This window comes from Cyclopterus lumpus, chromosome 23, assembly GCF_009769545.1.
Source record: "Cyclopterus lumpus isolate fCycLum1 chromosome 23, fCycLum1.pri, whole genome shotgun sequence".
NCBI classification, from domain to species: Eukaryota; Metazoa; Chordata; class Actinopteri; order Perciformes; family Cyclopteridae; genus Cyclopterus; species Cyclopterus lumpus.
In genome coordinates, this window is record NC_046988.1 from 13,061,865 (window position 1) to 13,078,185 (window position 16,321).

General features: G+C 43.5%; 1 protein-coding gene across 1 annotated transcript in view; it reads right to left on the reverse strand.

Moving 5' to 3' along the window:
- The window catches only part of snd1 (staphylococcal nuclease and tudor domain containing 1), a 150,507-nt gene that overhangs the window by 102,329 nt on the left and 31,857 nt on the right, over window positions 1-16,321 (reverse strand). Inside the window, exons 13-16 of the mRNA XM_034526872.1 lie at window positions 15,576-15,686; window positions 13,811-13,883; window positions 9,857-9,998; window positions 2,601-2,710 (exon numbers count right to left, since the gene is read on the reverse strand). Coding sequence (XP_034382763.1) covers window positions 2,601-2,710; window positions 9,857-9,998; window positions 13,811-13,883; window positions 15,576-15,686 — 436 coding nt within the window. The remainder of the gene's footprint in view (window positions 1-2,600; window positions 2,711-9,856; window positions 9,999-13,810; window positions 13,884-15,575; window positions 15,687-16,321) is intronic.

Genomic DNA, 16,321 nt, shown 5'->3' on the forward strand with positions numbered 1-16,321 from the left:
ATGAAAGAAGACAGAGCAGATAAACACAAAAGTGATTTTCTTTTACAAAAGAGGGAGCGAATCACGTGAGAGACATGGAAGGAATGAGGGATGAGGGGTGGGGGGGTGGGGGGGGGGGGGGGTAAATTGCGGGAGACGGCAGACCAGGGTCCCTCCCTTTCACTGGATGCCACATTAATTATGCGTTCCTGCATCAGGAGAAATTAAGATGTGGCTCTGTGGCAGTTTAGAGAGAGAAGGAAGGGGGGGGGAGAGATAGGGCCAAATGGCAGGAGGGGAGGGAGCGAGCTAAGAGCAAATGTCAGTCAGAGATTCAAAACTGGACACCAAAGAATGAGGCACGAATGATTGGGGGAGAAAGAAAGAAAACAAAGAGAATGCGGCGAGATGGCCATTAGTGAAAGAAAGAAAAGCGGAACAAAAGCCAGAAAAGAGAAGAACAAGAAGACGAGGCCGTGCCTGCACCCAAGTTCAACTTTCAAAAAAAAAAAAAAAAAAAAAGGAGACGAGCACGAGAGAGCAGCTAATGGAGGAGTTGAAGTCGACGTGTCATCAAATCAACAAAAGACACCCACAGAACTCAAAATGGCTGTCGAAAAAGATTTTTTTTTTTTTTATGAATGCAAAAAATAAACACGCCAAAATCAAATGTTATTCACGTAAAGCCTGAGCGTCTATTTAAAAAAAGGCTCCTGCAATCAGATGCTATTCAGGGAGGTGAACCAAACTGCACAATCCTATGCTAATGAAATCAAACGATCCATATTCATGCTCGAGTGTGACACACCTTAATAACCTGTTTTCAGTGGCAGTCGCTGCGCTGCACAGGAGGGGGGGGGGGAGACGAGGGTGGATGGAGAGAACGGAGCGTCTCTTCCTCTCTCCGTCCTACATCGCGCCTTTTATTATTCCGACGCTACTTTCTCGTCTCTCGTTAGAGCTCCTGCACTCGCCGTGAACCTTTTTTCACTGTCTGTCACGCGGCGCTCTCCTGTTCCGGCGTCGGCCATCGAGGAACATTACACTCGTCTACGAGCAGCGAGATATGCGTTTTTAAAAAAAGCCCTCACTTATTAAAAAAGGGATTTTCAAACCGGTTACTTTTAGATAAATGATTTTTGCCTTTGGAGGAAAAAAAAAAAAAAAAAAAAAAAGTGACAGCTCTCACGTGTGAAAGCCTAAACTGTGTTGTTTGCTTGCCTTCTTGAATGTGTCCGTTTGAGAGTGAGAGTTTGTGTTCCTATTAGCCCGTAACAGCAGGTCAGTGCAGCCAGCCAAGCAGCCCCCCCGCACTGGGCTCAGGACTCATTATGTGGCTCCGTCCTGCCAGTGCGCCTGCTAGCTGCAGAGAAAAAAAATAAATAAAAAAAAACTTGCTGACACCACCGACGACTGGCAGGGGAGAGAACGTGTGAGAAAGTGTGTGTGTGTGTGTGTGTGCGTCAGAGTGTACGGATGGAAGAGGTTATGGGCATGATAACTTAATTTCATGTGTGTGCGCACGCGCATCGAAAGGACCGAGGAGAGTGTGGCCAAGCATGTGCGCACAGGTCTCATAAATCGGATTAATTATGCATTTGCGCTGATATATATTATATATACACTGCACTGACTCTTGAAGGGGGGGTTGAACCTCCTGTCAATCCAAAAAGTCCCCTGTTGCTTGCATTAATGATTTTTACAACAGAGGCTTTCTTGATCCAACCTACACTCCACTACTCGCCACTCACACAAAACCAGACACGCTAACACTGGTCCACCATTTCCATGGCAATCAAACACCAGAGTCAGCCACCCTACGCAATAAAATAGCCTTTAGGAAAAGAAAAGTGAGAGTTAAAGCGGGCAAAGAGGGAGTGTGTGGCCTGGATAAGTGGAGGCCGGATTATAGCTCGTTCCATTATGGTTCTGGTCCGTTCACTTCGTCTTATAAAAACCTATTAGCATGTGAATGAACAGGCACACACAGGAGTCTTCGAAAGCCCAGGAGCACTGATCCACTATCAGGTGAGCTTTCCATAAACTGGGAGGAATGTGTGTGTGTGCGTCCGTGTGTATTTTGGGTTTAGTTGTGTGATTTTTCGGTGAGATTTTACAGCACTCAAGGTACATGTACTTTAAATGTTGTAATAAACTATTTAAAATCAGAGTATTAAAGTCGGTGGACCAGTCCAAACCAAATGTCCCGACTGCCGAAGGTCGGAGGAAAAACAGGAATCGCGTCGTTCGATTCTCTGCTGGAAAAATTGCTGTTTTCACCCCGTCTTCACTATATGAGTTTAAATACAGTCTGACGAAATTGCCTTTATTGGTTTTCCAAATGTCTTGGATTAACGTGGCAATGGCACAAAAAAACAAAAAGCCAGAACGCCTGGTGGAAAACAAGTTTTCTAGCCAAAGAAGCCCCTGTGGTTCTTTCAAAGTATAATAGACATTATTCTTCTCACATATCTGAAAAAAAGAAAAATGCCGCAACGTGGGTGCCACAAAAAAACAGCAGAACACCAAGAGATTGGCGGCGCGGGAGAACGTTGTATTGAAACACGGGGGGGGGGGGAACGGATGAAACCGGGAGCGGAACGTCCCGCTGCACCGCTTACCTCTCTTTGCAGCACCAGCTCTTTGGTGAACAGCATGGCCTCGTCACTGAAGGGCTCGGCCACCTGCACGCCTCCAGGCATATTCCTGGAACTGCGTGGACACTCAATACCTGGCCAAAAACAAACACAATTGCGTTAGAGCTAAAAAATAATAATACATTTTTAAAAAAAGGTCAGCGCAGCGGCTAATCACAAGGACAGCATGGTGTCCAGAGATTTAACATTATGTGATGAGCCCTGAAAAGACCAGGAGACATAACTGGATCTATTTGTCAAAGGAAAAGAAAAGTAGAACATTCTGAAATGCTGCGGGCATTAATATAAATATCGGTAACAACAATCGTTTGCAGGATCCGTCTCACCACTCCTAATAGGGGAAGGTCAAGAAAAAAACGCTGAGTCACACCATTTCACAAAAAGTCTGTGGCACAGATCAACACACATATATGTGACACAATATCATCAGCACTCAATGCAGAATCGGTCACCGGGGGGGTCAATCCTGAGTGGAGGCAGTTTCAACTGAATAATTTTTGGTCTTTGGGACTTCAACGTCAGCTTTGTGCCAGAGTTCAGGTAGGAATGGATACGCTTCGGGGCAGAGGTGGTGGTGGTGGGAGGGAGGAGGAATGAGTGAGTATAATAAAAGAGGCGCCGTGAGACTATCATTTCATGTGTAAAAGAATATACCGTGATAAAAGGAGGCCTATGCAAGAAAGGTGTGCGCATGAGAGGGAATTTCTGTGCGTCTGAAGATGAATGGGGACGAAGGCAGCGAGAGGGCGTTGATCTTTGCCTTACGGAAAGTTTAAGTTTGGTCCAAAGTCGTCACACACTATGCCTCTATGGCAGGAGCATACCCAGCTTCAAGCCAGTCTCACTTCTCGAAATGCTCTTCAAGAATTAATATACTAGATACGTTAAACAGCATGTAGAGGAATGCCCATGAGTCTTTGGTCCATGCGTCTTATAATCAGTGAACGGTTCTCAACAGAGACATTAACCTGAGACACGGTGTACTAGGTCTTTCCAAACCATGGCTGCTGTTCCCTCTGTAAATACCGAAGCGAAGGAAATATCATAAGATATGTCATGCAAAGCCACATTTTAATGATTAATGAATGGTTTCATTAACTAGTCAGCGAACCTAAAGAAGAGAACCATACGTACTTTCTGTGCCCCCCGTCGGTCCCATTTATGAGATCGAGAACAGGACACATCGGCGTATTCACCCGGGCAGAGAGCAGGAAGTGACCCGGGATTAACGAAATGAGGCCAAAGGACCGTCGGCACCCGAGGAAGAAGTGCCGAGTCAACGTTTTGAGAGACGTAATGTCTTCGGCTCACAGCAGGGAGCATTAAAAACAATTAAGACGTTTGCAGATTGTCACTCCAGCCAAACTGATTATTTTTGATTTATACACAAAGAAAATAAAAAAGGGGTAAACATGCAAATAAAGAACTTTAGAAATGTATTGTAAACGTTAGTCTGTACGGTCGAATATTGTTCAATTGCATCCCATTAGGTATCCTAATATATTCAAAAAAAATGTAATACAATATAATAATAAAGAAGAAAAGCTTCCCAAAGAGCTGAGGATGAGGAGGAGGGCGAGGAGGAGGAGACTGATGGCCAAGATCATCTGAAAGTATTTATAGAAGTGGACCGGGACACTGTGGCCACAACAGTGCCAGAATAAAGAGAAGAGGACAGATGAGGAATGCAGAATAAAGGAAGAGAAAAAGAGAGGAAATACAAAAAAAAAAGGTAAATACTGCACACGCTTGCAAAAAAACTCTCGCTCTATGAAGTAATTGCAGAGAGGGAGGTGGAACTGTGTTTTCTCCACTTAATCCATAGGAAAAAAACAACAACATTACATCACATTAATTTAGCTGAAGCTTTTATGAAAAGTGACTTACAATAAGTGCATTTAACCATGTGAAGGAATCTTGACTACTTTTGGATTGTAACACACAATCGTAGTGTTTGAGTTGGCAGCGTAGTGATTCAAAGGGCTTTTTCAGGCCCACAAACATCCCCAAAAAAACACTACAAAGAAAAAGAAAAATGTAGTGATCCTATAAAATAGGTCCGAGACATTAGTGCATATCTGCAGTAAAACACACGGGAATGCTCTCCTAAAAGGATCTTCGGCTTTTCTAACGGTACTCTATGTCTACCACACACACACACACACACACACACACACACACACACTACTTCCCTGCAGCATGTAGACCAAGCCAGGGAGTCACTTGGCAATTTCAACCTGCACCATGATACATAACTCAGGCCTGAAACCAGGATAAACATCAGAGTCCAATTACAGGAAATCCTTATCTATTTGATCTCGAAGACTAACGAGACGTACGCTTTCCCCTTCTGACATCACTCAGCATGTTTCATATTTCATGTGCCCCCCCCATACTGCAAATATAAAAGTGAAACATACAGGTTGGGTTGTTTTTTTTAGCAGGGAAAGGTCCTCGTTCCGGTTACTCAGAAACCGAAATTATATGCATTAATTTCTGCCAAGCAGCTTTTTTTTCCCCCTAATATATATTTTCATACCCGAGAACTGAATGCGGTTTTTAGTTGACCCGGCATATAGCAGGAACAGTATCGAGTCGACCTCTGTCCCGCGACGAGCCAAGGCGAGTTAATGAGCTTCATCTAGAAATGTGTGTGTGTGTGTGTGTGTGTGTGTGTGTGTGTGTGTGTGTGTGTGTGTGTGTGTGTGTGTGTGTGTGTGTGTGTGTGTGTGTGTGTGTTTTGTCATTAGTGTCATCGCCGCAATTTATACAAGCATACATCATGTCAAAGTCCTATCCTATTAATGTAAAATATTGATTAGCCTCTGACTCTTTGCTCACCTCGGCGTGTCTGCAGGTGCAAATGGATACTTGCCGCGTCGCAGTCGGGGGGGCTCAGCACGAATGCCATTAATGGCCATCTTTTAAAAAAAATGTATTAAGTTACTAATTGTTGATTTTTGGACAAGCTGTCGACGGGACATAATTAGCACTGCGTCAGGCGAACACACAAAAACCCTAAAAGCTGGGGGAGGTGTGCAGGTGTGCCTCCATCACCCTCATGACATGACATCCCATTTAAAATTGGTTTGCCCGTATTAATAATCTTCCCTGTATGAGTAGCCCCCACCTCCTCCCAGTCCCAATCAGGAAGTTCACCAGTGAGTGAAAGAGGCAGGCGGGCAGGAGATGGAGGCTCTCTAATGTAAAGCCTCATTACCTCAGTTCTTAAACATTGCATGTGTAATATTTGATTTGTATAAATAAAAAAAATTTAAAAAAGCATGAATGGGGAATGTTGAGCATGTCAGCATCTTTTCAGGGTGCTTTAAATCAAAACATGATGGGCTGTCTCTCTGGTCGCCGGCTGGATGAAAGCAACCCAGGTGAGGAGTAGGGCTGTAAAATGTTACTTCCTAAAGATTGTGGTTACACACCGACGCACAAATCAAATGCCACCGCCACTCGGCAGAAGCATAATCATCGAGAATGAAATCCGGATTTAATTAGTTCTCATGTATAGCAAACGCAATTTGTTATTTATTAAGATTGAGCATCCGTTTGTAGGCGAGTCGCGACAGCCCATCTTTATGTTACAGCGTAGTAAAGTAAACGACAATGTGTTATTAAGACCTTATTATTTCCTCCTTACCGGCAACTTTATTACATCGCGGACCTTAAAAACATTTTTTTTTTTTTTTTTTGTGTCTCTGATGCATCTCAATGAGATGCAGTGTTGCAGTCTCTTCTATGCAGAGGTCACAGAAGAGCACAACAACATTTTAGTTGCAGACTCCACCTCCTCCCGATTGACTCTTGCACTCACACACTGCAGGAAGTGTACCACAACACAGGTGTACACGCATGCACACACACACACACACACACACACACACACACACACACGCACGCACACGCACACAGATATCAAAACTCACCAAGCCATACACTATGAAGGCTAATGCTTCTTGCTGACACTGTAAATCTTTGTGTCCGAGTGATGGGTGTTCCATCTTTTTGACAGACTGCTGCTCAACACGCCTTTCTGAGTAACTTTGAAAGTACGCTTCACCTGCCGTGGCCTCCAATGGAAACTCTCAAGCTAGTAAACTTCCATGGCATTTTTTTCACTTCTTGGTCTCCCTCCGCTTCAACAGGCCTCAATACCCACGTACTCCACATCAATGTATTAGTATTTTTTTGTCAGCCCTTTAAATAAACCCAGTCCTCTTTACCTTCCCCTGTCCTTTCTGCCTCCACAGCTCTGACTTCGCCGCCTCCTCCTTTCATCATGTTTCTCCTTCATCCCCCCACAGCGTTCTCTCTTTCCTGAGTCGAAGCCCTCCTTCACTCCCCCCCCCCCCCCCCCCTTCTGGAAACAGCACACCTCCTTTGCCCTTTATCAAACTTGTACACAGAAGTGACACCATGCGGGCCGGGAGGAGTAGAAAGGAAAGGTGACGTGGGAGGAAAGGGAACTTTCCTTCATCTTCTGAAGCACACCTCCACACCCCTTTGAAGCATGGGCATCTCTCCCGACCCTTTGTTTCCTCACCCCCCCCCACACACACACACACACACACACACACACACACACATATATAATTTTCTGAAAGCACCGTCTTTACCAATAAAGGAAAACTCTGGAAAAGGAAGAAGACTATGTGCGAGGAAGATACCGAGGCTTTGAGGTGGCTCACTAAAAAAAAAAAAAAAACAATGAATGGGGGTTCATTATGAAATCACAAATATGGCTAAAACAAGGGAGAAAAGACGCCGCCGGCTATAAGCAAGCTGGTGGTTCATACTCAAAGATCAATGTTCTGTGTGTTTGGTATCATCATTTTGTCTTGCTGGGTTACATCACTTACTGCCCTGCGATCATTTCATTTGCAGCTTCACTGTAAACAGTTTGTTCTTCAATGGCCTCCCACGACATTGTTAAAGAATACAAAATTGGCCGTGATGCATACAGTATGAAAACAACGGGGCTAATGAAACCGATGACTAATGCAAGACTTGTTTTGACAGCAAGAATCATTTGAACGTGGTCTCCATTCGTCTGCATGTAGTTATTATTTACTCAAAGAAACTTACAATACAGAGCTCAGCTTACGGCCTTTAATTAAAATTAAAAAAGTGGCAATTAGAAACAATTGTGATGCTTGATCTTGTAAAAGTATTAAGGTCATACCTTACGACAATGTGGAAACGATCTGTATACTCCTGCATATATATATATATATATATATATATATATATATATATAGAAACTTTTGAACTAATACTTCAATATTTACATAACTGAATATAAGATATGGCTACGACGAGAGGCCCATTGAAGTGTCGAACGCCGAGCGTATGAAACGCATCACTGACATCGGCTCTCAACACAACTCATTATCTAACTCGGATATGTGATAGTTTAAAGAGGAAAAAGGTCAAAAGGTCGCCCGCTGTTTCCTACCCAGATAAACGCACCAGAGGCTCGTGGCAGCCAATTTATCACCTGCGTGTCATTTCAAACGGCCCGCGGTGCAGACGGGTGAATAAAACATGGGAAGATAACTTTGACAGGGAAGTGGAAGGAGATAGGAAAGCGCTCCGAGATTAGAGGTTAGAGAGGCGACCCGTTTGTGCCCACGGGCTTTATTTCACGTGTGGCTTCACATCAGATGAAGAAGAAAAACGTGCATACGGCAAACATGCATGCACAGAAACACGGGAAGGATTTATCTCGTCTCCGAAAGAAGAAAAGAAATAGATGACGGAGAAAGAAAAAAAAAAAGAAAAATGACAAGAAAAATAACAATAAGTGACACGGAAGACGATTAATTGGAATAGAGGTTAAAATGGCACAAAATGGGAGAGGACGTCGCATCAATCAGGGCTAATCCAGCCTTCTGCGTGTATTCAAGACGATGCGCCACGTCTCATTTTTAGCATATTAATCTTTTCTTCCGGGGACGACCTTAATCAAATCTCAGCTCTGGGGCCATCAGCTCTAATGTGCTTCTTGTGGTTTTCTAATAACCTTTCATTGGATAAAATGGTTCCATAAGCCTATGTAAACACCTCGCACACACACACACACACACACACACACACACACACGACATTTTGTTGCAAACCACTGCTAAACAAAAAACTCACAGGGTCCCATGTTCATTTTGACAGGGGTCATGTCATCACAAAACAGTAAGCAAAACATTTTTTTTTAAAAGAATGCAATTACGAAAAACCATCAGTGGACAAATCAGAAGCAAATGACCTAAATTAATGAATGCATCGACAATTCAGCCACGCACAATTAAACGGCGTGTTTGTAAATATATACGGGGGTTCGTCCCGCTGGAAAACAGAGAGGAACCGCGTGGCTGCAAAATGGAGATGGATTGAAACAGATTTTTATTGCTCCTATAACAAAGAGCATCATTCGTCGTGGAAGGGATGAGCATTCTCACCGTTCCCCTGATCTGAAAGGATGCGCAAATCATTGCTGGCTGCCAAAGATACAGTCTCCGTGTTTTTTATTACTAGCGCAAAACTGTCAAAGCTGAAATAAATGACTAGATATCCTATCAAACAGTCTGTATATAATACCATCTGCATCTTGCTCTAAACTAAAAATAATGTATTGTTATTTTCATTACCCATTAATCTGCTGATTATTCAATTTGTCTGCACAACGTGAGGAAATGGGGAGAAATGTCATAACATCCAATAACCCAGGGAGACTGTTGCCACTGGCCAATTGATTAAAATCAAACAAAACGCCTACACCTGGCATCAGGTAGCAGACGAGCGCAAACAAAGCAGACGGTACGTGCGCGCCCGCTGGAGTTTAAACACACGGCGGTCAGCTCCTGATGATGAAGACGACGACCGCCACAGTGCGGCAGAAAAGGAGTCTTTTTCGAAGTCGGGGCAGAGAGCCAGAGAGGGGAAGGTGAGGTCAGAGGGGACGCACGCTTCACGCCAACCCTGGTGCTTTGAAAAGACGTTGGACGTGTTGCCCTGTCAGGGTCGGCCTGCTGAGAGGTGTGTGTGTGCGAGCGCTGCATGAACTCTGATGTCCGAGTTGGCAGAAGTCTCAATTTGCTCCAATACACACACTAAATGACACGGCAAACAAGTTTTTACACGGCGGCATCTCATGCATGTAAAGACATAGAGAAGGAAGTGACCTTCGCACCGGGCAGAGAAAGAGCTCGACCTACCGGCGAGGAGGAATGTGATGAGGCAGGTTTCTTTGGGCATGTACAGCTTGAGGCGGGATCCGCTGAAGACGTATTCGACCACGGCTTCTGAGCGGCCAGCCCTCTGCAGGAAGGGCAAAAACTGCTTGGCTTTCTGAGTCTCCTAAAAATGGACGAAAAGAACAAGAAACAAAATCAGCTCGGATAACACTTTGAATTTTTATGAGCTGTGCAACTTTATGAGATTGAGCCAAATCTAAAAAAAAAAAAAAAAAGTGGTATTCGAATATTAATAAACATAAGTCCTGTGAACTCTTGTTGATATCTGATGCATTTAAAATATGTATGAAATAACTAAATTTCAAGTTTGAAAATATTTGATACAGTGCGACCAAAATCAACCCGAATACAGCGTCCAATAAAATCCCTCAGAGAAGACGGACTACTTGGATTAATTGAGGAGAGAGTCTTTTGTTTTTTTACTTTACGGGTATATCTTAAAAATCGTGGTCTGGCCTAATGAAGTCTGCTCGTGCAATCAAAAATAATTCTCTCCCCTCCTGCCTGCCTCTCCGTCTGCAAGGGGTGAGTCACGAGCTTATTGTTGTCCCTGCACCAAAATTACAAGCGGCGCTAAATCGTGCAAAGGCAGGCTGGCGATACAGTGGCAGATTCATATTTAAATAAATGATTATGGGCCTTCTGTAGGCACGAGCATGTACGCGCGACAATAAGTCACTGAATTCAAGTCAGGGAAAAGAATAAATACATTCTCTAAATAAAAAAAAAAAAAGAAGAGAAACAACAAAAAAGGGCCAGAGGAGACATCACGACAACACAGCCACAAGCGGGACTCAAAACACACGACGTTGGAAGTTAAAAAAATAAATTAAAAAAAGGGGTCCTCCGCGCTTTAGCCGTGAGATGCACCGCCTGACCTCCGCCCACTCCGGTCCAAAATAGCCCCTCGAGTGGGAGACGACAGATCCAAACATTCTGCCGTTCACACAAACACATTTTTCAGAGTGGGATGCGCGGTCTAACTTTGGTTCAGGAAAAGAAGACACGAGAGCGGAGGGGACCTCATTATGCAACCTTCAGGAGGTACGAGGTGAGTCAAGTGCTTTATCCACTCTCCTCCCACCACCCCTGTTCATCTCCCACACACTACGTTTAGAAACCCATCTCTGCTCTATTTGTGACTGCGTCCCACTCAATGTACATAATCCCTTTCAGCGAAACCTTTACCGCCGAGCTAAAGGACGCCGACTTATAAAAGTGTGTATTTCCACGTGGGGGGGGGAGCGCCTGTGCACGTGTGCAGCTGTGTGTGTGTGTGTGTGTGTGTGTGTAGCACGCCGGAGAAAAAGGGAGAAGAGGGAGGGAAAGGATGTGCTATTTTAGTCCTTTAGAATGCTCATTACATTAGCCTAGCCAAACAACTAGTGCAAGTGTGTGCACACACACACACACACACACTGGCAACGATCCTGGACTTTGCTGCAAATCCTGTGTGTGTGTGTGTCCTTATTGGAAATGCTAAGAGAGGGGAGGAGTTGCAGCTGCATATAATGCCAGTGACTTAAACCACTGACAGGGTGGCACTAATAAGGGAGAGTTGAGAGTGGGCTTCACAGTGCACGAATGCATGACACAGCACTATCATGGTGAAATGTAAAAAAAGGCAGCCAGAGCCATGTGCCGGGTCAGTGGGACAGCTTTTAATGAGCGAGATGTGTGAAAGCTCCAGTTGGAAGCGGGATGTAGCAGATATTGCTTTTTCTTGTTATTAAAGTAAATTAATTATTGAACACCTCCCCCTGAAACTACTCCCAAGTCATTGCTGTACATATAATCTGATCAATTTAGCCAGTTAAATTCAAGTGTGTGTGGGGGGGGGTGTTATAAGCGTAAAATGCACTAAACCCCCCTGATGAAATAGCACAGGGTTGCTCAGTCAGCACAACAATTCCCCGTCATAATTATTTTTACAGGGTCCAGTAATTTATCCGTCCTGCTGACACAAGAAGACACGGGGAGGTTACGATGATGACAATGTCGATCATAACATCTGAGAGCGATGTGCACTTATTAGCCAGACACTAAAGTCCTGTTGGTGGTAAAGAGCTTTAATAACTTGGCTGAATGCCTCTGTTCGAATGCAAAGTGATGGCACATTAAACAAGCAACGTGTACATGATCAAAAACATCTGGTGAACAACTCTGAGCTCAGATTTTTTTTATTTATTTTTTTTTTAAAGAAAAGAAAAAAGACAAGTACAAAAAAAAATAAAAGTAGGCCTGATTAAATTAACCAAATGTCTCTCTAGAGCCGACAAGTGCAAGTACTACCAGAGAGCTCGAATGAGAGAGACAATGAGATGCTAATGTTTCTGAAGTTCAATTTGGATAATTCACTGTAGACCATGTAGTGGCTTATCAAAATGTATAAGGAGATAGCTGGCCGACAAGTACAGAGATGCATAAAAGGCACTTGAACGATTCTGAATAAAAGAATGGTTCAGCTTTTGATAGCATTTCGAGTTGAGATAAAAAAAAATACAAATTTAAACTACTGGAGGTGTGAGGGTGATATGGGAGTCCATTGACCACCATGTTGAGGTCAGTACTAATAGACACGACTTCTACGGCGATAAGAAACTCCACATTAGGAGGCAGGACTGCCTTGTGAAGCTCCTCACAAAAAGAAAAGTATAGTAATAAATTGGAGAATACAGAAAAATATTAGAATATATATAATAATATTTTGTATATAATAATATTACAAAAATATTTAAATATATTTATTAAAATAAATTAAATTAAATTAAATAAAATCACATATTGATATATATAGTAATAAACTGGAACATTGGAGAATATAGAAAATTATTATAATACAGGTATATAATAATAATAATAATTTTATATAATAATAATAATAAAATATTTATTAAAATAAAATAAAATCACTATATGGATAGGTGCAATCACTTGACTGACCTCCAGTTCCATCTCGGGTGGAGTGAGAATAAAATAAAATAAAATGTCAACAATAAGCCAACAGCGAGAACAAGAATAACCCATTGCAGCGCCGTGTGAGGACCCTTTCCACTGCCCTGCGCGCCATGCGAGCTCAACCAAGCCAGCCACTCAGTTTGACAACTTCGGAGTTAATGAAGACAGCACTTGGCTATAGGAGTGCAATGCGACAGCCCCTTGCCATGCAGGACTAAATGTGAAAACCAAGATGTACATTTAAAAAATAAACAAACACTGTCAACAGCGTCTCTAGAATTAATAACGGAACTAAAACATACAGATTGAAGAAGAGAGGGGATCAAATTTTAAAAAGCCACATTGCAGGGTCGCGCAAACAGAAAACAACGGGCTTAAAAAGAAATGTGTACCAATCGCCCATTACTTGTTAGTGAGAGATTTTATGGGTTTCCCGCACTAATGTTCTTTTGGTGAGACTTCCCAATCAGGCTTCATTAGCCAAATGATGTCTCCATCAAGCCCCTGGGCACACGTAAACAAGCTAGGACCAAAGCGCCACTGATGGTTTTATTAATGGCGCTGATTATTTTTAGAGGCCGCTTAGTTTCTTTAAAATGAGAAAACTGGCTGCGGGTATCAGGGATTGCGGGGGTGAGCCGAGGATTATAGATTGTTTTCTAATACTGTGTGTGTGTGTGTGTGTGTGTGTATGTGTGTGTGTGTGTGTGTGTGTGTGTGTGTGTGTGTGTGTGTGTGTGTGTGTGGTGGAACAAGTCAGTAACTTTTGGGCATCGGTGATCTTTGAATGCCATGGGGGTTTTGTGTAAATGAGCACACGGCTTTGAATATCAAAGTACATCGGTGCATTAGGAGAGACGCTTTGCTGCATCTTATACGGAAATATTTGTGTTCCCTCGTGAGCAATATAACCTGTGCATACAAAAAAAAAAAAAAAGAAGAAGAAAAGACACATACCCCAGAGATATCGGCCACTCTGTGGATGGGCACCTCCTTCTTGCTGTGCAGCCCTTTCCCGTTCTTGATGGCCCTACAGTCCGTCAAACCACAAACACAAAACACAGCTCAAGCACCATCATAATACGTTGGGAAAGCACAAGGACCAGAGGCCTAACAGACCTGGAGAGATGAGAGCTATTTGAGTAATCACAGATACAAAGATGGGAGGCCATTGTGATGGATTTTTTTTGTCTTCCCCCCCCCACCCAGATAATCTGTAGGTTTGAGATGAAAAGCAGAAACTCTAATGGGAGAGAAATGATTGTTGGAATGGAAGGAAGGCGGAGACAAGGGTTGCTTCTCGAGTGCCAGTGAGGGCTTTAGTGATGATGATGATGATGATGGGTGCTAGTGATAGCTGCTTTAAAATAGCCTCAAGGGCCAAATGAGATGAAGAGGATGCAGTGGTTGTGGCTGTGGGGTCAAATAATGCCACCTATGGGTCACTGTGAAGCGGGCCATTGCCTCTACGATGGAGCGAGTGCATTTATTAAAAGCATGTATATACATTTACATTTAATAGCCCTGGCCCTGGTTTTCTTGAAGCCTGCTGGCCATTGGTCTTGCCGCAGTGGGAACTAAAAATAAAAACCAGGCTATAGACAGAAACCTCTCATCAACTTTAATAAGACCCCGCCAGGGACAAAGAGAGAGAGAGAGAGAGAAGGAGGAGGATGAGAGAGAAATGGGAGAAGAGAGGACAGAGAAGAGCAAGGCCAAAGAAGGACACAATTGAAAAACGGCTAAGGTGGAAAAAAAAAAAAAAAAAAAAAGGACAAAATGTGCAAAAGGAGGAGGAACGCAGGAAAGGAGGGCGGTTGGGCAGTGACACTGCATGAGAGAAAGGGGAGTGGGAGAATTAGTCCTATAAAAAGGAAGCTGTGGCTTCATCTGCTCTACCTATAGCCAGCAGATCTTAATCTATAGCAGAGTAATGAAGCTTGTACTAAATCTCTCAACTGCACCTCCGTATAATTATATTCATAGGGCCAGTGTAAAGAGAGTCTCTGATTTAACGTCCAGCGCTTGGGATAATATACGTTTGTACCAGCATGCATATACCGGTATAGAAGAGTCAGAAAAGTAGAAGTAACAGCTGTGAGACGGTGACGATGAAAGCTTTGCTCAAATAAAAATAAAAATTGTAATCGAGTTGATTCACCTGTGCCATGTTAGGCAACAGCAAAATGTAAAAGCAATTTTTAAAAAAAATAAAAAGATCCTCAAGGTCATATTCAATTTTCTTCCCCTTCCAACGAGGAAAATGTCTCAAGGTAATGCACAACTCGTGGATGGCTCTGTGTGTGTGTGTGTGTGTGTGTGTGTGTGTGTGTGTGTGTGTGTGTGCTAAAGAGATGCGTGTGGCGTGCGTGCATGCATGTTTTTATTACAAGTAAAGAAGAAAAGGGGCCTTTATGAGAATGAACAAGCGTTTTGCACGACCCATTGTGTCACGTAAGGGCGACTGTGGGTCAGTGGTTAGCAGGTCTGTCTTTCATTCAGGGGGTTGGTGGTTCAATCCCCGCACTAGTCGATGTGTCCTTGAGCAAGACACTAAACCCTGAGTTGTTCCCTGTAGCTGTTCTACAGTGTATGAATGTAACATGATTGTAAGTCGCTTTGGATAAAAGCGTCAACTAAATGACATGTAATGTAGACTCAGGTAAAAAAAGGGAGCTGGAGTGTGTGTGTGTGCGCGTGTGTGTGTTTGTGTGTTCCTCACCGAGCCTCTGCGGCAAGCAGCTCGTCGTAGTGGGAGGAGCGTTGGTCGTCATCCTGTCTGTATCTGATGATTGTGGCCAGGCCCTTACTGATCAGAGCCTCTGCTATGTTACTAGAGGAAATGGAGAGGAGAGGAAGAGTGAGATTACTTAAAGAAAAACAAGAAACACCCCTTGGCTTTATAACAAAAAAAATAAGGTCATGATGAATCCCAAAAGGTGGCGTCGCAGAGGAACAAAGGTCACTTAAATGTTGACAGTGCACACATGACTAACCACTTCCTGTTAGAGGAGGGGGGCGAAGGGCAGAAAGAGGGGAGCATTGTTATACGCGACGCAGCACTTAGTGGCTCCTAGCCCTCGGACATCAGTGTACTGGTTTAAGAGTGGGAGAAAGGAACGAAATAAACTCTTCAGCTCGAGTCAGAGTGCACCAACTCTCTCACGACAATTTCAATAAAAAGGTCAAGGTCATACACGGTCCAAAACATTTGTCCCACTGACCCCTGACCTTTTATTGGGTGGTGGGGGGGTGTTGGTGAGGTTGTGTCCTGCCCTCTGTGTACAAGATGCAAGACGGTTGGGTTGACGATGAAAAGGGATCCGTCATATTCCATGTGTCTGTGCCAGAAAAGCCTCACTGTTGGGTCGGAGACGACTTCTGATGGTGAATTTAAAAAAGCTCCTCCATCCGGCTTTGATTCAATTTGAACCTCTAAGTAGTTTAATAACATTTATGTCCGTGGTT